The sequence below is a fragment of the Dysidea avara genome, chromosome 3 (assembly GCF_963678975.1).
Source record: "Dysidea avara chromosome 3, odDysAvar1.4, whole genome shotgun sequence".
NCBI classification, from domain to species: domain Eukaryota; kingdom Metazoa; phylum Porifera; class Demospongiae; order Dictyoceratida; family Dysideidae; genus Dysidea; species Dysidea avara.
In genome coordinates this window covers 35,585,511-35,610,876 of record NC_089274.1, presented here as the reverse complement: position 1 = coordinate 35,610,876, position 25,366 = coordinate 35,585,511, and the positions used below count along the sequence as shown (strand labels likewise).

At 38.1% G+C, this 25,366-nt stretch overlaps 2 protein-coding genes and 1 pseudogene across 2 annotated transcripts in view; 1 reads left to right on the top strand and 2 right to left on the bottom strand.

Moving 5' to 3' along the window:
* LOC136250836 (uncharacterized) overlaps positions 1-25,366 on the top strand; it is a 118,318-nt gene that overhangs the window by 62,581 nt on the left and 30,371 nt on the right. Inside the window, exon 9 of the mRNA XM_066043161.1 lies at positions 19,804-19,998. Within this exon, the coding sequence (XP_065899233.1) occupies positions 19,804-19,998 (195 nt within the window). The remainder of the gene's footprint in view (positions 1-19,803; positions 19,999-25,366) is intronic.
* On the bottom strand, positions 948-9,096 carry LOC136250833 (uncharacterized; annotated as a pseudogene).
* LOC136251611 (cylicin-1-like) lies at positions 8,862-10,334 on the bottom strand. The gene has a single exon (XM_066044070.1). It carries the CDS (start codon positions 10,047-10,049, stop codon positions 8,862-8,864), a length of 1,188 nt encoding a protein of 395 aa, XP_065900142.1. The 5' UTR covers positions 10,050-10,334.

Here is a 25,366-nt window from a genome sequence, read left to right as displayed (position 1 = left end):
GTGGTTCTTAAACCCGGTTACGATGACCACAAGTATGATCTGTTTGCCCAAACCTCTGGATGATGGAGATGCCAAATCATGGTTCTGATGATTCAACATGTGCGCCACTGTCAATGAGTGGGATGCAGCAAAGAAACTTAAATGACTGTCGACGCTGCTTAGAGGTCGTGCTTGGGCTATTTATGAATCGTTTGGAGCAGCTGACAAGTTACGATGCTTTGAAGAAGGCCATAGTTAGCAGGTTGAACCCTGACACTGATCAAGATCGTCTAGCAACCCGTGAACAACTAACAAGAAGACATTTTCAGGAGGGAAGTGAGAGCATCAATGAACTTGCTGGAGATATAGAGATGCTGCTAGACTGATCACCGCCTGGGCTGCCGGCAGACATTCATGACTCAGAGCTGAGGTTCCATTTAATGAGCGTTCTTCTTGAGAAAGTTGCTTTACAATTGAAACTATTACCTAAAGGAACGTACGCAGAAACAATTACAAGGCCAGAGAAGTTATATTGATACTAGTGGGGCAAAAAAATTATTAATTTTCAACCAGTAGAATAGGGATCAAAGATTTGATTTTGAAAAAAACTGCGTAAACAAGAAGTAATAGGGATGATAATCCACAAAATTCTATGCATCATCAGTTCAAAGCAAGTTATTTGAATAGTGTACACTCAATTTGCGATTCCTATTTCAACATTTTAACAAAATTTAACCACAAGTTGAAATAGGAATCGCAAATTGAGTGTACACTATTCAAATAACTTGCTTTGAACTGATGATGCATAGAATTTTGTGGATTATCATCCCTATTACTTCTTGTTTACGCAGTTTTTTTCAAAATCAAATCTTTGATCCCTATTCTACTGGTTGAAAATTAATAATTTTTTTGCCCCACTAGTTTCATGATTTTTTTCATGTCCATGCACATGGACTACTTCTTAAATATACGTTCAACAGTACATGATTGTTTAATAAAGAAACCCATTGTAATATCAACTGGCAATAAACAATTACATAAATAAGTTTAATAAACAATTACATAATTAAGTTTAATCAATGTCCTCTTCCCCTTCCTAGTCCTCTTCCTCTCCCTGCCCAGCCTCTCTTCCATTCTATGATGCAAAGAATATACAAAATATACAAACAGACAAAACTTACCCTCCCTCTTCTGTTGGCCCAGCTTTAAAAACTTCATGGGAGTTTGGGTGGCTACTACTCTACAGTTTTCTTCAACCTTAGCCACCACAAACTCCCCATCCTGTTTGACCATCATCTGACATACTGAAAAGCACAATAACAGTAATATTTAAACAACCAGATTCACTCACCCTCATCAAGTTTTTGCCATAACTTTGGCCAAGCTTTCATCTTTCTCTTTAAGCTTGGCCTCTAATTCTTCTATTTTCTTAGCAGCTTCTGGAATGGAATTGATACAATATTGTAAATAACAATGATAAAAGTATTACACTCACCTTCCATTTCACCACTGTGACCTGCTGCAGTAGGTCTACTGCAATTCTTTTTATAGCAACAGCAGAAATAAAGCATTGTGGGATTAAGTTATCAAGCTGAAAAATAATGCACTGTGGGATTAATTTCACTTGTGAATCAAACACGTAGAAATAGTTAAATCACATCAGATCATTGACATCATTGACTACGTCATGTCATCACGTGCGATAACTTTAAAGTATGGCTTCCCTTATCTTATAGCTATGCAATCAGTGATCCTCGCTGATGAAAATATATTAACCTATTTTGCAGTATCTCACCAAAATTTAGAACAGTACAGTGCACATGATTTCTATATACTTTATAGTGCGTTTCTCTGTCAAAGCAGTGGAGCCTACAAAGCAAACAACAATACCCGATAACAACAAACTGGTTTTGAATTACCTTTTGTCTCAGAGCAGTGCAATGGGACATGGCAAATTCCCAAAAGTATCAGTGGAGCACATGGGTATTACCACTCCATTTATTCTGAAGTATCTCTTGCTTACATGTGGAGCTCATACCTGGTTAGTTAAAGTGTGCTTTTGTTTACCGGTGGACCACACGGCAACAACTTCTGTTTAAATTAAGCTCTTATTTACAATTAAGTGAAGCACACACAGCAACCACATGTGCTTTTGTTTACAAGTTAAAGTGTGCTTTTGTCTACATGTGGAGCACACAGCAACCACATTGATTTTAAGTGTGCTTTTGTTTACAAATAAAGAACACAGCAACCACTTCTTTTTAAAGTGCACTTTTGTTTACCTGTGGAGCACACGGCAAACCACATTGTTTTTTAAAGTGTGCTTTTGTTTACAAATAATAAAGCACACAGCAACCACTCTTTTTTAAAGTGCACTTTTGTTTACATGTAAGTGAAGCACATGGCAACCACTTCTTTTTAAAGTGCACTTTTGTTTACATGTGGAGCACATGGCAAACTACATTGTTTTTAAAGTGTGCTTTTTGTTTACAAGTGAAGCACACAGCAACCACTTCTTTTTAAAGTGCACTTTGTTTACATGTGGAGCACACGGCAAACCGCATTGTTTTTTAAAGTGTGCCTTTTGTTTACAAGTAAAGCACACGGCAACCACTTCTTTTTAAAAAGTGCACTTTGTTTACATGTGGAGCACATGGCAATCCACATTGTTTTTTAAAGTGTGTTTTTGTTTACAAATAATAAAGCACACAGCAACCACTCTTTTTTAAAGTGCACTTTTGTTTACATGTAAGTGAAGCACATGGCAACCACTTCTTTTTAAAGTGCACTTTTGTTGACATGTGGAGCACATGGCAAACTACATTGTTTTTAAAGTGTGCTTTTTGTTTACAAGTGAAGCACACAGCAACCACTTCTTTTTAAAGTGCACTTTGTTTACATGTGGAGCACACGGCAAACCGCATTGTTTTTTAAAGTGTGCTTTTTGTTTACAAGTAAAGCATACGGCAACCACTTCTTTTTAAAAAGTGCACTTTGTTTACATGTGGAGCACATGGCAATCCACATTGTTTTTTTAAAGTGTGCTTTTGTTTCTATAAGTAGACCACAAAGCTGCATATGTAGTATGGTACCGAAAATGATACTTAGTAGCTTTTAAACATGTGCCTTATTACCAAGTTGTGCACTACGCAGTTCATATATAAAACAATTATTGTTGGTTTAGAATCCCTCCACACAACCGTGCAAACGAATGCACTCTCACACAAGTACTAAATCAACCAACACAATTGCTATACAAGGTGTGCCAAACCACTTGAGTATATGCTTTTGATCTAGTGAACCATCAGTGGCACACCTTTATTCCCTCCACACACCCATGCCAATGCATGCACACACACGCACAACCCGATCATTTCTTTGATTGAAAGTAACAGTATGAATATGTTTAGAATTTATCTTCTTCTTGTTGAAGTAACAACAGTAAAATGATCATGGGCAAAATATATGTAAAGAGACTTTTGCCTGATGTCTCTGGGAATAAATCTGTCAACATTGGTAGGAAAATATGCTGCCCAAATGTGGCGACGTTGACTTGCATCAAAACAATACACAGGAGCCTGTAAAATGTGAGCTAAACAGGCCATTTCCACATTGGTTCCCCAAACACCATCTGTGTCTATCCGAGAACGCTGAATATAATCATCAACAGATTCATACTGAGTAGGGTGATGAAACAAATTTATGCAATTCATTTCCCCATCAGCACCATAGCCTTCGAACATGTGAGGAATGCACAGCATGTGCTCAATAATTTTTGTACGTAAGGCAAAATGTTGATCTTCACTACCAGTAATGATGAAGCAGAGGGCCCTAAAAAGACAGTTACCATCTCCTTTGATCTTTTTGAGACTGCGACAGTCTGGTCTAGTAAGAACAACATCAGGGCCTCCATTTGAATGAACAAATAAGCTTTTAAACTGTAATCCAATAGTTTCACATGCATTATGTTGCCACTCTTCATCAACTGGATAGTATCGAAGATCTGGCCAAACAGTTTGCTGATGATCATTCTCTGCACCTGTGTAATAGCAGTCTAAAGTTTCATCGGTATTGGGATCAAGTTTTGTTTTCAGTTTAGGTAGGTCGACCTTTGTTTTTTTTGTAGGTACACCCTCACTTAAGTGATCCAATTTTCTTTTACATGGAAACTTAGGCTTGCAAGGTACTTTAGAAGGCACTTCTTCTGTGCACTTGTTGATATCAAACTTTCTTTTTTTGGTATGCTTAGTGGTTTTTGGGATATCATACAATGGGAGATCTGTTCTGTAAATACCTCGAAGCCTGTTTATCTCTTCTAAGCAACTAGTACTGACCATAATAGATGCTGGATCAAACTCGGTAAGATAAAGTCCATCCAGAGAACGCACTCTGGACATTGCCACATAAGCCATGCCTGGGCTAAAAACCTTTTCAGACAAATCTACAATTGCTGAATCAAGGGAAAGCCCTTGACATTTGTGGATGGTAACAGCAAACGCCAGGATAAGAGGGAACTGTTTTCAATAGACAAAGAAGGATTTCATCAACATAAACTTACTTCTAACCCTCTCTACAGAATAAGGATCTGATATTTGGTCAAATTTAACAGTGATACACTGTGAAGTGATAGCAATGGCAGTTCCAATGGAACCATTTACTAGTCCATGCTTTGTGTCTAAATTTCTTCGAAGCATTACTCTTGCTCCTACAGCTACCACCAATTCAGCCTCTAGCCCGGCTGTCATGTTACAATCCTTGTTTGCTTTTAAAAGTGCATCAGTGGCTTTTTTATTCCATTTCCGAGTCCCACTAGTTTCATCTATTTCATCTACAGACACAAAATGTTGCAATTTGCTATCAAGTGTGTTAAGCATACTAGTGTTGTGATCTTTACATGCTTTGCAAGTTGGAAATAAACAAACAGGGTGTTTACCTAGCTCACACAATTCACTATATTTTGTAGCTATATCGCCACTTATCACTCTTTCATGAAGGCGACTCAAACTGTCTTCAGTTGGGAAGCCTCGCCGAACTTCATCCAAGATTTTACTATACGTAGGGTCACCCTTTTGGCGTTCATTGATGGTCAACTCATCATAAGTGACTGTATCTGCCCATATGTTTACAGCACTTATACAGCCCAACTTATTTGAAACTGCTTTACTGGTCAATTTGCTGAATACTGGCAAACCATTAACTGGGGGCAATTGCAATAAGTCACCCACAAATAAAACATTTTTTGCACTGAACCATTCACTACCACCAAATAGCTCTTCCAGTCTCAAGTGAATATATGTGAGGTTTAAATTTGAAAGCATGGAGACCTCATCAATTATTACGAGCTTTAAAGAACACAGATTGGTACGCATTACTTTTTGAGTTTCCTTGGATAAAGGCCAATATGTGGCTGTCCTAGCATCATGCTCTATAGGCAGTAAAAACATACGGTGTACAGTAACGCCGTGGATATTGTACGAGGCTAATCCGGTTGGTGCACCTACAGCACACTTTGTATCACCGGGGCAGTCATCTTTCCAGATGTCAGATACCTGTTGCCTAATGGTTTCAATCAGGAAGGACTTGCCAGTGCCACCAACTCCACTAATGAATTTATGGAGTGGTTTCAAGTCAGTACACAGACATTTACCTTTTTCATGCTGCCATTGATGGTACAGGTGGTCTGAGATATTTTGAAAAATGCGCAATTGGTCAGAATTCAACATGCTGATACGTTCTTTCAATGAAAAATCATTTTTATCGTGACAGTCTGCTTCATGCATGTCATTCATGGCTTCACCAGCTATTTCTAGACCACCTAAATTATTTTCTTCTTCTTTTGGACATTCATTTTCAATAGGATCCCGGTGTTCATTAATTTCCTTTACTTTGTTCTGAGCCTCCAACAGCTTTTTAAGCTTTTCATGATGGCCTTTCATGTCATCACTCGAAGAAAGAAAGCCTTTAAAAGCCTGTTCGGCATTTTTGTGTTTGCCAATTAGATTGCTTTCACACCTAAATGGAACGAAAAGCAATAGCAGCGAATAGTAATAGTCCTCTCGCTGATCCTCTTTGCTAGGATCATACAGCCTATGATTAGGAAGACGGGGCTTTGTCAATTTTCTGTATTTCCTCTTACCAGCAGAATCAACCCCAGAGAATACATACCATTTAACAAAATCATATAAACACACATCCTCCAAATCATCAGGACGCGCTGGATAAAAGGTATCAATGAGATTGTCGTTGAATATACTAACAGAATCAGGATCACTCTCACAGAGCTCTTTGAGCTTTTCGTGATTCCTAAGACGCCTTTTGCGCTTGTGCGGTTGATCTGCTGCAACCCATTGAACGGTTTGTGATTTTTCTGTCAAATGGTCACCCAGTAAAATGTCACATGCTTCATACATGCCGCATTCTCTATTGCGCAGGGAACGTACTCCAAAACTCCAGAGCCTACTGTATAAAGATTCTGAACTACCAACTTCATCCCAAAGCTCATGCAAGTGGCTCTTCTCAGCCTTTGTAATGTAGCTTGTTACATAATGTGCTAACGCCAAAGAATTTTCAGCAGTGTATTGAATGTCAATATTTGCTCGCCACAGCAGCAGCAATAGAGGATTATAATTATTGACACGTATTTCATTAGAAGACCTGGGAATTGTGTAGATTCTGTTTCTACTTTTCAAGCACTCTTCAACTGAATGTATTTGACCTTCATCTGCCTCTGGCCTGGGGAATCCAAACCTACATCTTGTAATAAAAACTCCCCCTACCTTGTGTTTCTTTTTACAGTACGAGCTACATTTATGCAACTGATATTTCATAACTAGGTTGTGGAGGTCTGGGTTGCTATCTTTGTCAGGGATACGGCATGTAATTCTCTGTTGAATCCATTTTAAAACAAGGCTATCTGGATCAGTGCCAATAACCGGAGCATTTTCAATCCACAGCAGAACATGATAGTGAGGGGCCCCTCGACTTGCATATTCTTTTTTAAAAAAGTGTACCAAAACTTTGCCAAGGACCTCGCCTTTAATTATAACAGTGTTTAAGAAATCGTGAAATTTTTTACTAAATTTTCTAGAAACAGATATGGGATCCTCAGCACATAGCTTTCCAATAGGATAACCAGCAGGAACATCATTGACCTTGTGCAGATATGCAGCAATGTCGGGTGAATCATATTCTGCACAACTGAAAGTCAAAAATAATGTGGGAGGGCCGTATTCACGAATCATACACAAGAGGTCACTTTTTTTTAGAAACCAGAACTGCTTTGTACCTCTGACAGACTGAAGCATGGTTGACAGGTTGGCCTCAATTTGTTTATCAGAGGAATCTACACCAGCTAAAAAGTCTTTAACTGACATGCCATTTCTTCCAGTGGATTTCATAACATTGTATATACCACTGGATAGTTCTCTCATTTCCTTTTGCCACAAGTAATAGAAAACATAGTCAGGGCTTTTTCTAAATCGTGCATCCATATTGAGCAAACGAGATTTTACGTACTCACTAAATGAGATACTTACATTCCTAGGATGGAATTCGCCAAACGTTCCTGAAGGGAAGAGTGTTGGAAAACACATAACATCTAGATACTTCAGCCTGTTGTCTAGTGCCGGTTCGTGAATTTTTAACATTCTATAATGTTCTATATCAGAACCTACAGGCAATTTCTCATCCAAGCGCCGAATGGTGTAAGCCTCAAGTTCCGCAAGGTCAGTTTCGGTGGCTTTCTCAATGAGACTACTAGTGGTACTACTAACCACTTCAACGGCTTTCTTAGCAGCATCATCAACACTGTCCTGGTTAATATTTTGGTAAATCCAATTGGTTTCTTTCAGCTTATTTACAGCCCTTTTGATGTGATTTACGTCAACCAAACTCTGCCACACCACCTTGTCTTTGGTGGGCTGGCCATCAAGAAGGATGAACAACTCTGGGTCAGGTAACATGCTGTCACCTTCACATGGCATACCCAAGGAATCTAAAGCAGCTATTGTGTTATGCAGAGGCAAAGGTAAAAAGAACATTGTTCCTTTTAACCCTTTTGTGGCATTATAAATTGGTACCTTTCCAGTGTACGTCTTTAACCGAATTATTGTCTGAAAGGGTTTAGCCCTTTGAATTAGTTGCTTACCAATTGCATTTAAATTAGAAAGCTCCTCTGGGACTTCTTCAACATACAAGCCATTCAGAACACACCGTGCAGGAAGCTTATTTTGATTGAGCAAAGGACGGCAATACGTACAAACGTAGTAAGTTTTTGTGTTAAAATTTTCATCCTTTCGTGCCAAATACTGTTTAAGTTCTACCCACACATCCGAGGAAAACTTTTCAGTGGAAGCACTATATTGTGTAAGATTACTTCTGCACAGTAGTCTTTCACAACTAGAGCAGGGAAACTCAGGATGATCATCCAGTTCCTTTTTGTATTTTTCAAAAATTACAGCGTACTTAATTTGTAAGTGTCTTTCAACATGCTTCAAACCTTCCCTAGAGAAATCTGACTCATCCATTGATGGAGGATCAGACACATCAACTTCAATGCTGTTTACTATAAGATCTTCATAGTCCTCTATTTTTAACAGATCACATAGTGATTTGTAATCAGCATGAGATAATGCATGGTCTATTTTAGAAACAACAGCGTGACTCTTTATAGCCATGTATACACTGTAGAGTAGTTTACGCAAGACTGGGTAGTGAACTGATGCAGCTCGTAATACTCGCAATTTACTGCTGCACATACCACTGGAGCAAGGCAGAGGATGACCAAGCTTAAAGAGTTCTGTGCTAGCCAAGTCATCCTCCATTCCTCTAGGCTTTAGGTGATGGATATGGGAACATTCATTATCAATGTTATGCAACATTTCTCACACCTGGGCTAATGATTTTGTAAAAGCTTGTTTAATGTCAAGAATACACTCAATATCCCTATCACTAACTGTGCGACACACATACGAACAACCAAGGCCATCACAAATGTGTGCCCTTCCATTTATATCAAGAGGAATAGGCTCGTCACAAATAAATTCTTCAGGGTTAGGTGACAGGTTTTCAACAAACAGACATCGATTGTTTTTATCAATGGAAAGCCTTGTGGGCTGAAAAGCATACCTATATCCAGTATTGTAAAAATAGGGCTCTGCATGCATTGAATGTTGCTTGTCACCAAAATCCATTACACTATCAATGGTAAGTGTATTGACATCCCTTACATGTTTTATAAACTTACCCGCATTAAGTTTGCGCAATTCAAGAACATGGTGTACAAGATTTCTTGATGCTAATCTACAAGCAGTGACGCATTCCATTTTTTTACTGAGCTTTTCAGCATACGATTTAAAATGATCATGAAGTTTTGTAGTTAAACAAACCTTCAGATCAGCATTAAGTAAGAATTCACTAAGAAGGTTATCAACAAAAGTGTTAACAAGGCCTTCATTGGGTGCACGAAGCACATATTGATCTCTTTTCATACTACATATTTCTTCTCTGTGCTCACTATAATTATCTTTAAATTCATTTTTACGTTTTTCTGCGTTCTCTTCATAGGCTTTTTTAGATGCCTTCCTTTTCGTTTCTCGATCATCAGCATAAGCCATTTTTGAAGCCTCTTTCTTCTTTCCTGGATTCTCAACATATGCTGTTTTTGAAGCTATTTTAGAAGCCTCTTTCTTTTTGTCAGGATTATCAGCATACGCTAATTTTGAAGCTATTTTAGAAGCCTCTTTCTTTTTGTCAGGATTATCAGCATATGCTATTTTAGAAGCCTCTTTCTTTTTGTCAGGATTATCAGCATATGCTAATTTTGAAGCTATTTTAGAAGCCTCTTTCTTTTTGTCAGGATTATCAGCATATGCTATTTTAGAAGCCTCTTTCTTTTTGTCAGGATTATCAGCATATGCTAATTTTGAAGCAATTTTAGAAGCCTCTTTCTTTTTGTCAGGATTATCAGCATACGCTAATTTTGAAGCTATTTTAGAAGCCTCTTTCTTTTGCTCAGGATTGCTAGAATATGCCATTTTAGCAGCACTTTTATACATATCAGCATTAGCCATGTAGTAATGTTTACGGTCAGTGCAAATTCCTCCCTAGCATTGGCATATCGCTGTTTGTCACGTAATCTTCGCGTTTTTGCTGATCTCGACGGCATGGTAGCACAGAGAATTAACAGTATGAGTAGTAGTACTTTAACAACAGAATAAGTATCCGTTGTTTATAATGGATACAAATTCAATACTATTATGAAATGATCGCACCAATAATATGAATTTATTGCTGACACAATAAACCCAAACAGTTAACAATACAGTTAACAATACAGTAAACAATACCACTTTCCTTTGACGAGTAGATAAATCCACTAGTGTGACCGTTTACTGCAACGAAGCGGTGCGAAATCTCAACACGAGTAAAACACAAGCTTGACAAAACGTGGTCGACTCCAATTAAAGTGCTGAGTATACGAAGTATCCCGCTTTTTATTTTTCAATCGCGTACGGAAGGGACACACCCCTTTTCAATTCGAAATTTACCAGTGTGTTCCAATAGCTTACAAGCCTTGTTATGTCGACTCTTAGCTGGTAAACAGCTGAAGAATATAATAGAAAGTATACACGAAAGGCGTACAGTAATAGTTTAAGTGACGAGGTGCGGGCCACACCCCCTTCACTGTCTCGTAATGAAGGAAGTCTAAAACCCGAGTTTCAGTGAACAATAGTTATGTTTAATGTTTAGTGTGATACAACTTGATGCATTTTAGTCCTGTGAGCTAAAGCAATGGAATTTTAAACAATTCTATATTATCATCTGTATGGCTTCTCGATCGAATGGCGTCTCGAAGAGTGATTCTTGCTCTATATCTCGCAATCGCATTAGAGAGGGAAGATTTTAATACCACACAGACCTGGGTACGAATGTTTTTTAAATACGCCATACGTTTTTAGGGCTGATATCTACTTCCTACGAGCTGTAGGCGCGCGAAACAAGAAAGAAAGAAGAAAGAAAGAAGAAGATGGAGAATCTAACCATTTTCAAAATTTTAAAAAACACCTAAAACCATTTCCTTTACTTTTAATACTTGTTGGCTAGTGTTGTAAACACAAAAGAAAGGTCTAGAATGTTTTAGAAATAAAATCTAAAGCCCGGAAGGCTGCTTTTGGCGTACGTTCTATTAGAGTGTTTTGAAAAATTTCTGCCTGATCCCTATTATGTACCACTACCGTGGTACATGATACCAGAGAGCAGAAATGACTCACCCTGTAAGACATGTCAAGGGAATTGAAGAAGCAAGCCGGTTGGAAGAAACTCTAAGGGTAATGACTGAACAATTAGCTGCATTAAGTGTCGTCAACAAAGCAAGCCCTCGTACTAAGCATTGCTACAAGTGTGGGAAACTAGCCCATATAGTAAACAACTACCATTCGAGAAACGGGATGATTTTTTACAATTGTGGAAGAAAGGGACATTCCTATCAAAACTGCTGGAGTCAGGGAAACAGCCAAGGGGGTGTCCCAAAACCCTTGAGCTGGGGACACTTCCTAGAACTAAACAATGCTTGACCCATTGCATACATTCTGGCACTTGCACACAACAACTTCACAGCTTATGCACATAGACAGTTTAACAGTAATCCATTCACCATATGTTATAGTTAAAGCACCGCCGCGCATGTGTACGGAAAATACAGCATGAGGGGGCATGTCAAGAGGCTAATACAGCATGAGGCGAAGCCGAGTGCTGTATTTGCCTCGAAACACCCCCCAAGTGCTGTAATTTTCGTACACACAAGCATACGTAGGTAGTGCTTTAACTGTTATATTGCACTTCCTGGTCATCTGGCTTGGAGCGATTTTCTCTAGTACTCAAACTGCTATGATTTTCAGTAATCAGGATATCAGTTAGTGTCTATACAATCTATTTCTAGTCATAGAACGAACTAATAGGATTAGTTTGGTTAGTTTTAGCGATTTACAATGTCTTGTATGTGATCAATCGTGCTGTCTTAGTGGAGTTGCTTCGTGATCAGATGATCAGTATGTGTTTATCTATTTCTAGCCGTAGAACGAACTGGTAGGATTAGTTTGGCTGGTTTTAGCAATTTACAATGTGTTGTTTTCATAACATTCCTTAAATAAATTCTCCGCATAACTGTACTGCATTTGCCCAAGTGTGCTGTATTTTCCCAATTAAGTGCATAACTGTATATTTGCCCAATTAGCTGCGTAACTGTACTGTATGACTTATACAGTACAGTTATGCAGTTAATTAGTACTGTATGGACAATACAATATGCGGCATTGCTTTGATCCTCCCACACAAAGTACAATATTGTTAGATTAAGGAGCATCATGTTTAGCTCTCAGCAAGAATTACATGTCACCAATGAACATTATGCCCATTGTCCTCATCAAATTAGTGAACGCTGATGGCAGGAACATTACACTTTGTGGCACAACCACACTAACTGTGACTCTGGGGTCATTCTCTATGGAACACCCCTTCGTTGTTGTTGACCACCTGTCCATACCAGCCATCCTGGGATGTGACTTTCTGAGTGGACATGGGTTTGTACTCATCTTTGAATCTGGTACATTCTACCGAGCAGATTGTCCAAGTCAAGCACTGCCACTACAATTTTCAGAGTTGAGATCATGCCACACCAAAATTGTTGATGAAGACTTCCCCAGGCCATCCCAGTCAGCTGTGATGAAAACTGTATCCAGTTTGAGATTCCCACAGATGTACATCCTGCATTAAGACCAGTTGTACAAGAATTTGAGGAGCTATTTTCTAAACAGCTGGGCCAAACAAATGTGACACAACACATCATTAACACTGGAGAGGCAAGACCGATCAAACTACCACCTTGACTGATCCCTTTCCATTATGCCGAGCTGGTACATGCCCAGCTCCAAGACATGGCTAAGGAAGGAACCATCTGCCCGAGTTGTAAAGAAGTTAAGGTATACATATGTTTATTCACATGTGCCACCAGCAGAGCAGTCCACTTAGAAATTGTTGAAGACTTGTCAACCGAGACCTTTTGTTAGTGTTTCATAGGTTTGTGGGTTGCCGATCGCTACCTCAACTCATGATCTCTCACAATGCTTCAACTTGTAAGGCAGCTGCAAGTGAACTCAAGGACCTCTTTAGTATTCTAATTTCCTGTAATTATCTCACGTATGTATAATATAGTAATGGCTTCAGTAGCGTGAAAAGATTGTCACGAGTTATCACTCTCATTATAACCTTCAATGAAACCTACTATCAGTCAGCCACGGAACACCAACGACCCTACACCTCTACGTTCTCTTCGCCATTACACTATTGGCAGCAGTTCCGTATACTAAAGAAGCCATTTAACAATAAAATTACAGGATTCTGTTGTGTGAGCTCCTTTGGGCTTTGTAGTGTTAGTCAAGGCTGAAGCTGTAGCTAACAGCACTTCTTACCAGAGTTGGGGTAGTTATTTAAGAAAAGTAACTTAAGTAACTAGTACTAAGTATCTAGTTACTACTAGTACATTCATTAAAAGTTATGCTTGATTGTTGACTTTTTTAACGTGATTACTTTACCCAGAGCGAGAACTAATTATATGTACACTTTCTGAAACAATAATTCTGTAGCCATTTCAGCTCAGATTCAACTGTTACGTCTGTGTACTCAAGAAAAACAGTACACAGAAAGTGTTTACTTAATCTCTAGAATTCCTATGGATATAGTTACATGAAAATAACAAGGAGAAGACATCCTGACCACCTGGTAGACTCCTGTAAGTGTTTGAGCGTAAATCGGATGGCTGCAGGTTCGAGGCTACCTAGGTCCAGTCATGGATTTTTTCTCCTTTCTCCAACTTTTCAAACACACCTTAAGTAGCTAAAGTCTTTGAGCAGGCTGTAGGACCAGGTGTCCTACAGACCTTCAGCACTTGTGCTGTAAAGCATTAATAAATAAATAATGTGGCTGTAGCACAAAACGTGGAATGCTCTTACTTTTAAAGCACAATTACCTATAGTTACAATGTAACTTAGTTACTTTTCAGGCAGTTGTAACTAGTTACAAGTTACTAGTTACAAAGCAAGTACGTAACTAGTTATATTACTAGTTACTTTGTAAAGTAACTAGTTATGTAACTTAGTTACAAAGTAACTAGTTGCCCCCAGCTTTGCTTCTTACACTTAGAAGATTGCTCATAGCGTCTCTGCATGGTGAGTATGGTCTACTTCTTCCTATAAGCACATGATCGCAGTTTGCTACGAGCGACCATACAAGCACACCTTCAGAGACACAACGAAGTGATAGTACTGATACCAGAGATTTATAGTTTTATAAACTATATTTTCTTTCCACGCAAAGCCTACAGTTGGGTTCCCTACATTTGCAATGGAAGTCATCCGTATTTTCTGCAATATGTCGTACAATTGCTTTGTACCAAATTTGTCATACAAATTTATAAAATTTTGTGTCAAATGCATTAAGCATGTTCTTTCATGGCAAAAATACTCTATGCAAATTTAACTGAAGTGCTTTTTTTAGGGACGACATTCTCTTTAGCAGATTCCTCCTGCACTGATGCTTTCATTATGGTGCATATTTAGATGTCACAAAATTATTTGCATTGTTACAGTACAGCTCACGGGTAACGTCGCATGTGCATGCATGACGCGCGTGACGTGCGCTCGAGTGACCCGTGTGGATGCAGCAAGGCTACAGTAATGCTCCATGATATCTAACTTTACTTGAAAGCGTCACGCAAGACCAGATAACAGGTCTCATCTATGGTCTTAGGAGGCGGCAGTGGCTCAGTTCCGCCAGCTGTGAAGTCTCCTATTGCAATGCCTGTGTTGTAGCTACCGAATATAGCTACCATAAACCTAGATGGATTGGTCACCAAGTAATGCCACAGAACCCCAGTTAGTGCATTTTTCTAATTCGTATTATCTTTATCGAGATAGTTAAAGGAATGGTCAACCGAAGTTTCAACTGTAGAGGCCAAGAAATTTCGAAGTTACATGCAGCGCTACAAAGGGCCTACGAAGTGCTAACAGCAAAAAATCGAATTGTACATGCAGTGACAATAAACTACAGGCGTTTAATAAACGATCATATCATACGGATGCAGTCCTCTACCAAGATGCAACTTGCACCATTGAATTCTCCATGAACAAGCAAATCCATTGCTGGGCAAGTTTTGTCTTCCAGGCCTTTCCTACATCCACGGGGGACCGGCGAAGGCAAACGAAAGTGAGAAAAGCGATAGTGAACTGCTCGTCTAACGCAAGGCAGACTAATGCTGATGTCGTCTGAGTACTGACACGAAACAAAGATTTTGGAACTCCTCTTGCTTTTGGGATCACGATGCTGCCAAGGTTTTTGGTGTTATCACTTTCTTTCATTGTGAAACAAGCGCTTTAGAATTTACGGATTTTTTCTTTTTCGTAAATATTCCACCCATTGCGTTCTGCGGGCCCATGCAGGCGTGCGTTTATTGCGTTCTACTGTATAATTAGCTAGCTAGGCTTGCACGAACATAATTATGTGACCGATCACAAATGTTTATGTGATTTAAGTGTTGTATGAAGTTACTAAACTCAGTAGCAAGTGTTCTCATGAGTGGCGAGTTTCTCACATGGCTGGTGCACATCCACACGATATTCCACAGGTATTGTACAGTACACTGCAAAAGAATGATCCCGCGAGAAGATGCGAGCATTACTCGCATGTGTATACTTGCGACGTTACCTTTGAGCTGTACTGTATGATAGAAGGAATAGGTAAATGTACCATTAATTTACTTCACTCACCTTTATATGTACGGCCATCCACTGTTCCTTCTTCAGCATTGTGTTTTCTTTCTTCAGCACTACAGAGTGCCTGATTTCCCACTATTATCAAATGATTGTGGTTGGGGTTGGAAGGTGTACAAGGGCTCCGTCTGCCTGGGAGTAACCTAATAGGCAACTTTTCTGTTGATCATTGGCCATACCAGCATGGAGCTTGATAGTTATCCTGTTTATACAGGATAGCTCAAATGGTATGAGAGCAACTGCACAAAGATGCTTGGGTGCTATACCACCACAGAAAGGCATCTTTTCCACAAGATGGCTTTCCACCCAAGCAATACCATAACTCTTCCTTGTACGTATTGTTATAAATATGTATTTGATATATGTAAAATGAATACTAGTATTCTGGAGTGTATGAAAGCTGGATGTATGTTGTCCATTGCACTTGTCCCAGTTTGCATTAGTCACTTAATAGTTTACTAGTAAAGGGTAGCATAAAGAGGTATGTATACACTTTTGACAAGGCAATACACCTTCCCAATGTGATGATGTGTGAGTCTGAGAAGCCCACTTCCTTAACTGTATTGGCTTCCTGCATAAATTCAGCAGCTGTAAAAGGTAGTCGTCAACTGGTGCTGCGAAAGATAACAATAACCTCCAGTTCTGAACCAAATGACTGTCTAGTAAGCTGTATGAATCAAACAAAGCACTTACGCTAGATGTATTTATCATGTTCAAGACTAATGTCATTGCCTACACCAGGCAAATACTGTGTCCTGACTTACCCAATAAACATTTTTAGCCCTGTGTTAATGGGTGGGTTTAGAGTGTTTGGGATTTATTTGTAGTCAACTACCACCTCTGCGAGTGAAATCTAAAACTAGTAATGTGGATCTACCTCTGTCAGAATTCAAAGTCGGCTGTGTAACAAGCTGCCTACAATGATCCATTGTGGTAGGATGTAGCCTCTTTGGCCACCAAACACTTTATTTGTGACATCATAGAAATGGCAATAAACTTGTGGATGCTTCAGGATCTGTATTGGCCTGAATTCCAATAATAATAGACTTGTTGTAGCCATAGTGTATGTGTTATCAAAATTTGTGCTAAACTTTTATAGTTGGAAAGGAGTAATCCCTGTCTTCCAATTATGTGACAACAGAATTGAAGCGGTCTCGGAGGTAGAAAGAAATTGCAAGCTGGAATAGTGCTACCTGAGCTTGCTTGTGTTCATTACAATGGCTGTCAAGAATAATACAAGAGATTGGAAAGAGTAACAGGTCCTAGTAGGTAAATGTACCAATAACAATTGAAACAGAAAACAGAGTATATTTTTAACCACACCCCTTAATGGACTGGCTGCAATGATCCTGCAGTTCACTACAAAAACAGAGCGCGGAAACTCTATGCAACTACAGATATGCTAGTGGGTATTCTCATTCAAGCAGGGTATAGACATATTAGGGTCCACTAGTGTATCTTCATATGTAGGCAACGTCCCTTGTTTCCCTACTTTTTTCTATGATCCCTATTCTAAATATTTTTGTTTGTTTACTTTTGTAAGATTATTATAACTAGTTAATCCATGCATACCACATAAAAACAATAGTGCTAGAGTTTAAGTCATCGCGTGAATGCACACCCCATCTATTAAAACCAGCTGAAAAGTGAAGTGGACATTGTGCTTCAGCTATGTTCAGCCTATTACACGGCATAACAAATGAAGGACAGTTTGAGAAGCACCTCTGAAATAAATCTAGCTGCTGATCTATGTATCTGCAGTTGTATGCATTGGTTTTTGCCATAGAAACAAATCACCATTTCCACAGCCCTTAATAGTTAATATCACTTGATATCAGCAGCAAAATTGAGATACTCTAATAAAGCGTCACCCTTATACAACATTCTAAATAATTCAGCCAGTCACACATGTTTGTATCATAGCAAAAGTTAGCAAGCTAGTGCATTTAATTTAAAAATGAAGTATGGACCTATGGTTTGTTCACATTCACCTGAGGCCTCGTCTTTTATTAATAACTCTGGGTCAGTTTCCCAAACATTTCATAGTGTTGTGAATCCTTTAAATACCAGAACTGATATCAAAAAGCACTTTAATATGAGCAAGGACAAAGGCTTTCAAAATATCCCATACATCTAGTATAAATGATTCTGGCACACAAACATGTTTACAACATGAAAACATGACTTGTTCCAATACAAAACCATTGGGAATTAACATCTTTGATAGTGGGAAATCCCTACTTTGGTATTGAACAAATATGTGACCGTATCAGCTAAAACCCGACTTGTTTGCATAATCTCAGATTTTTGTTATTTTCTCAGAATTATCTACAGTGTCCAAGGAATGGATCACCAAAATTTCAGCCTTCTGTGATGAGTAGTTTTGGAATTATAGCACTAGACAGTAGAAAGAGCAAAATAATCAATTTGTACAGTGACTATACTGAAAATAAACTACAGGCGCTTAGTCTACAACATTGCAATTTAACTTAAAATTTTCACCATGGATTAGCACATCAGCCAAGGTATAGTGTTAGCCCTGTGGTTACTTGCGCATATGGATATGAAGACAGTTTGGTAGAACGAATGATGACGATCTTGTTTACGTTTACCGCATCGTAAACAAACACATGTGACACTCATATCGTTGAAGCTACAGAAACGAAACAAAAAAATTTGATCTCTTCATGAACAGGCAAATAAGATGCAGGGATTTTTCTAGAAAATAAATTCAGGGGGGCAGTCCGAGTTTTTCAGAAATTGAGGGGCAGAACTTAAATTAGGCTAAATTTGTTTTATTGTAGCTAGCTAGCCATCGACTAAATTTTATGATTTCAAATCAATTTATCATTGTTTCATCATTGGGCTGGTTGAGGCAGAGTTCAGGTGGGGCAAAATCATTTTCAGGGGGGGGGGGGGGGGGGGCAAAATTCCTCCTTTGCCCCCTCTCCCCCCTAGAAAAATCCCTGAGATGGTATATAGTTTTAATCAATTTGAGTCTTTCTTCTTTGAGTACTGGCCCAATAAAAACTTGCATATTTTTTTCTTTGTAGCATGCATAATTTTATGATTTATTTTTAAATTTTGTTTTTCCAAATTGCTTGTTCGAACAAGTCGTGTTTTTGCTGAGACAGTCACATATGTTAACATGCCAATGTAGAGATTTCCCCACGTATTTGTATATATGTACCATCATCTTGTTTCACTCTATACCTTTCTTATCATTTGAATCCCTTATTAAATATTAAAGTAATTTTTTTTCCAATAAACTTGTACGTATAGTGCAACCAGGCATAGACTTTCAAAAGTTTTTTACTCACCCTCTCATGCATTTATTCTATATCCCACTAGGTACATTCTACATTGTCCATTATGCCTTCAAGCAGTGCTCTGTTCATTAGTATTTCATAATTTACTGCTTTATTGTAGTTATACATGTTTACAGTCTCACTTTTATAAATAGTGGTTTTTGACAAATTTCAATGCGTAATCTGTCTACACAATGTCATAAAAGAAAAATCCCTGCTACAAATTTTAGGTAGGTCTATGTTCTTCCAGAAAATAATGAATAAATGTATATGTATAAATTATGAAGTATGCGAAACTAGATATGTTTTTTTCAAAAACCCTATCGAAATCACAAAAATGGCCGTAACTTACTTTTAATGATTTTTTTTAAAATCTGGTACTATGAAATGTCAGGCCCAATGAGAGCTTTCCTCAGTTACAAAATTGTTACTTAACTCAAAAATATATAAAACTACATAGATACAAACCAATAAATATACAAATTGTGGCATAGTTGTGGTTGTTGCCGTGGTAACCTGAGTACACATAGGTACAGATACATGAGTATAATTATGTACAAAAATAACAGAATTAATATATCTGGCATAGATCTGAAGTTATGATCAAAAATATGAAATTTAACTTTTCGGAAGTTTATGCCCAGTTGCACTATATGAACAACCATACACGTTACATGCAATGTATTTACTTGTAGTTCCTTGTCCATCACTTACTGATCCTAACAATGGAACAATCACTTGTTCACTGGGAGATGATGGAGTTCCTTCCTATGAAGACACTTGTAGTTTCACATGTAACACTGGTTATGAGCTAACTGGTAGTGACACTAGGACCTGTCAGAGTGATGGGAGCTGGAGTGGTAGTGACACCTTGTGTAATCAAATAGAAGGTACAGACTACTAATGTAGCTATGCATGTACACATACATGTGAGCTGTTTAATGTAAGTACAAAAACTTATTACTCTCTTTTCTCAATAGCTGCCGATAGTCTGGCGATATAGTGTATGTACACTAGATACAAAAATCATTTGTGATTATTCAGCATTTTAATTTACCCAATTTAAAATTTAAAATACACTCTGGTGATGCTGAATGTAAGGCTTCTGGTGACCCATTGTCTTATGTGTTTGTGGTGTAGTAACCTGCTAGAAAATTAGTATGAAAAATGCAAGATCAGTTTTGCATAAGGTAGTTAGAATATACAGTGGAACCTCGATTATCCGAACACCAAATTGACTGCTCAATTAGAGTATTTTGTCAACCAGTGTATGCTTTATTAGAGTAGTTGAGCAATGCTCTGCATATAAATGTATGGAAGTTCAATTTTACGTACTATTTGATTATATGAACACCCTTTCCCCCCAATTAGTTCAAATAATCAAGGTTCCACTGTAGTTCTATACAGGTGGTGTAAATACAGTCGTGAGCTACAGCTACTCAAAAACTTTAAATAGCTACAAGTACACAAAAACTTGGAATTTTCAACTACAGTAGGAACCATAGCACATCAATAGAAAGTGCTGAGACAAGCTTGAGTAGTGCACAATATTAAATCACAGTAAAACAATAAGAAGTGTTATATCCCTACTGTGCATTTCCATTCTGGTATCTTGAGCACAGTAGGGATATAACACTTCTTATTGTTTTACTGTGATTTAATATCATGCACTACTCCAGCTTGTTTCAGTACTTTTTATTGATGTGCTATGGTCCCTACTCTAGTTGGAAAATTCCATTTTTGTGTACTTGTTTGTTAACTTCTTTTTGCAAAGTAAAATTATTATGACCAATTGTACCACATCAAAAGAAAGAAATGGTGCCATGTGCCCCAGCTATCAATTATTGTCTGAAAACTAGTGAAGTATCCATTACGCTTTGTTGTCAGTTATGTTCAACCCATTACACAGCATTACAAATCAAAAACTATTCGAAAAACACCTCTGAGACCAAAGTATCCAGTCACCATCCACTATGAAAAATACATACAATTTCCGTTACAAAGGGAAACCATCACATGCTACTGCCAAATCAACACTTTTCGCTGTCACCAAAATGAATGGGACACAAAAGAGGACACTGGTAAGCCCATGAAGAATGCATTGTACATACTGCAGTATGCCAATAGGCACCTCTCAGGATGAAACGACGTTGAACATGAAAAATCATGCCCATTTCCTTAGCCATTATTGAGTTACGCTTGTCTGAAGACATCAGTTACTCAGTCAGTCATCAGTCAGAAGAAAATTCCATTTAATTTTTTTTGAAATTCTGTAGCAACTTTTTTAAAGCATTTCAGGTCAATCTGAAGGCTTGTATGGGCTTAATTTTACCTAACCAATACTGCCTCATTGTCATCAGGGAAAACGAGGCTGGTTTTAGGTGATGTTTTTTTCATGGACCACACCCACACCTTTGTGGTCCCTACTACATACAGGCTTGAGGCAGTTATGCTTTGAAAATAGCCTATTACTGCTGCATAACCTCATATCCCTAAAGCATTGGTTTGGGCACAAAAATCTAGATGTGAGGGTGCCAAAGAATGCTGAAGGGTGAAGGAAGTATGCTCCAAAACAAGTCTGAGCTGACTCTGGTAAGATTTTTTGCCATGTCCAGGTACTGGGCGGGCAATCCATTCAACCAACACTCCTATGCCCATCTTTATATAGCATTTCAAGAATTTGTTATGCATCATTCAGTATGGTAGTACTGACTGAGTTGTGGGTAACGCATTACAAATGTATACTTTTGCAGTAACAAGTAATACAATGCAGCATCTACATATCATGCAGTATGGTAGTACTGTCAGAGTTGGGGGTAACACATTACAAATGTAACATGCTATGTTACAAGAACACAAAAATTTGGAATTTTCAACTAGAGTAGGGACAATAGCACATCGATAAAAAGTACTGAAACAAGTTGGAGTAGTACATGATATTAAATCACATTAAAACAATAAGAAGTGTTATATCCCCACTGTGCTCAAGATATACTATAACGGAAATGCACAGTAGGGTCTTATTGTTTTACTGTGATTTAATATCATGCACTACTCCAGCTTGTTTCAGTACTTTCTATCGATGTGCTATGGTACCACTCTAGTTGAAAATTCCAAATTTCTCTTGTGTACTTGTTTGTTAACTTTTTTGTAATATAATGACTGGTGACCCCACGCATACTGCGAAAGAAATGGTGCTGCGTGCCCCAGGTTTATCAATTATTGTCTGAAAAGTAAAGTATCCATTGCGCTTTATTGTCAGCTGTGTTAGACCCGTTACACAACATTTTAAGAACTGTTCAAAAAGCACTCCTGCTATCCACGCATACCGCATCTAATCCGCCTCAGTTACATCAATTATCATCTGAAAAATGAAGTATCCATTACACTTCATTGTCAGCTATATTCAACCCGTTACACAGTAGTACGAATCAAGAACAGCATCTCTGCAATCAAAGTAACCACTATGAAAAATACAAATGATTTCCATTATGAAGGGAAGCCATCACATGCTACCGCCAAATCAACATCTTTCGCTGTCAGCGAAGATGAATGGGACAAAATGGAAGACACTGGTAACCATGAAGAATGCATTGTACTTACTGCGGTATGCCAAAAGGCACCTTTCCGGCTGAAGCGACGTCAAACAGTAAAAAATCAAGCCCATAGCCTTAGTCGTTATCGAGTTACGCTTGTCTGAAGGCATCAGTCAGTCAGTCAGTTACTTACCCAGTCAGTCAGTCACTAGAAAATTCCATTAAATGATTTTTTTAATTCCGTAGCAACTTGTTGAAGGCATTTCGGGTCTATCTCAAGGCTTGTTTGGGTTACGTTTTGCCCAACCAATACTGCCTCATCGTCATCTGGGAAAAATGAGGCTGGCTTTTGGGTGATGTTTCTTCGTGGCCCATGCCTACACCTTTGTGATCCCTACTATACAGTACTATCATACTGTATGATATTAGTTCTACAAATAATACAATGCAGCATTTATATATCATGCATTACGGTAGTACTGTCAGAGTTGGGGTTAACACATTACCAATGTAATGCGTTATGTAATAATATTATGTTTACAGTAATGAGTAATATAACGCATTACATGACAAAGTAACGAGTAATATATAATGATTATATAATGGATATTACATCCAGTAATATATTGTAATGTGATACTGCTCATTGTATCCAGCATGTGATTGAATGTATTTTGGGCACTGACAGCACTTAAGACAACTTCACAGGTAAGAACAAAGAGTGATAGTGTATGGGGAGTGTTCCAAGATGCGTACTACAACAAAGTTAATAATTTTTAATATACTAAGTTTTTTTTTGCTTACAGCTATACACATGCGACTGTTCTATTAGGGTGACTGTTATATTAGAGTATCTCGAGTCAGCCTTTCATCTTTCATAGGGTGTGTCACTATTTCATATTTTCACTGTGCTAGCTTATGAATATAACTAGACCAATAATAATGCAGTGTGTCATTATGATCGAGTAAATATATTGTTAAGAGGTATGGTCTTAGTGATTATCAACCAAGATAGCGTGGTCTTGAACCTATTGTAGGTATCTACCAAGGGTAAATGCTTAAACAAGTTTGTGGCATCAATATTATTATTATTTTAAAAAGGCAAAGCCTGTAAATTCTGATCCTATGTTACAATAAATCTGTGCTAAACATAATGTCATTGTTCAAGTTGTCAAACAGCTTCTTGAATTCATCAGTTGATTGAGCCTCTACAATACCACTAGGAAGGGAGTTCCAGTTGTTCACTACACTGTGAGAAAAGTAATTCTGTCGAACTTCTGTAATATGTTGCTCAAGGAAAGTGTTAATAGGGAAAATTAATGCCTCAATTGCATGAAGAAGGCCCAAGACCAGCCTGACTGAAGATAGAAGGAAAGACAAGGCACAGACTCATCGGAACCCCAAAAGGCACATGCCACTAGTGAGTTTGTTATTATGGTGTAAAATGGTGACTGTGTGCTGCGTTGTTTGGCCTCCAGCTTTGCAACTGTGGTCAGGAAGGCAGGCAGGCAAGCTGGCTAGCCGGCCGGTAAATGAAAATTCGAGCTTTGGTGATTTTTAAAAACTCTGCATCCGGCTGCCTGTAAGTGTTTTCTTGTTTTTTAATGCTGTATTTGATGTTAGATGGAATAGTATTATTCCATAAAGGTGGTTTTTGTCACATAAGATGATTTTACAGATGGTATTTAGGTGACACGCATCACTTTTGGGGGGATCCCTACTTAAACAGTATTACTGTACTGTTTGATTATTAGTTACAGCCCTCAGAGTTACAGTAATATGTAACTCGTTGCTTTTTTCTGTGAGTAATATTGTATGTAACTGTAATGCGTTACATTGCAAAGAAGTAACTAATAATATGTAACAAATTACATTTTTAGAGGAACAACCGATTTTTATTTGATTTCAATTTTAATTTAACCTCATGGTAATCGGCATAGCCATTCTTCCTTACCAGAGCATCACATACAGGGTTACACACATACATGGGTACACACATACATGGTTACACACATACAGGGTTACACATAAAAGTACAATGACAAGCAGACAACGTGACACATACATAAAGAACTATATTACACAAATAAAATACAATTAACTATTCACTACACAACAAGAAGTCAAAAACAGCAGCCAGAAGGTTTGATGATAATAAGATGTCATCAGGTAATCCGTTCCACCATTGTGCAGCAGCATGTCGAAAAAGTTATTTGATGGAAGTTAAATGACATAATACTGGTGGAACAAATTGTGATGAGCATCTAGTATTATAATCATGGTTTTTCCAAATGAAATTGAAGGATCTAGCAATTTATTTTGTCTAACGTAAATTTAGCTCATGGCACACAATGAACAATATTGACTAATGATGGAACAGACAGCCAGACAACCCCAACTGTGAGTACTGTATATGATGGCTTGGGCTTTCTTACCCTTCAATTTCACCCAAAACAGCCTCACTTTTCCTTCAAAACAGCTCGACAGTACTAGTTAAACATAACCAAGCCCAAAGTACCATTAGATCAACCCAAACCCTCCCAACAAGGTTTTATAGAGTTTTATTTAACCTGAATTTTCTACCACCTGTCTAACTGATGCCTTCAGCCCAGTGTAACTTGACTATGCTTAATGCTACGGGCTTGATTTCTTCACTGTTTGATGTCACTTTGCCATGAGATGTGTCTTTTTGCCAACCACAGCAGCTACGGTGCATGGATCA

Coding starts and splice junctions, on each gene's coding strand:
- LOC136251611 (XM_066044070.1), bottom strand. CDS start 10,049: ATGGCTAATGCTGATATGTATAAAAGTGCTGCTAAAATGGCATATTCT.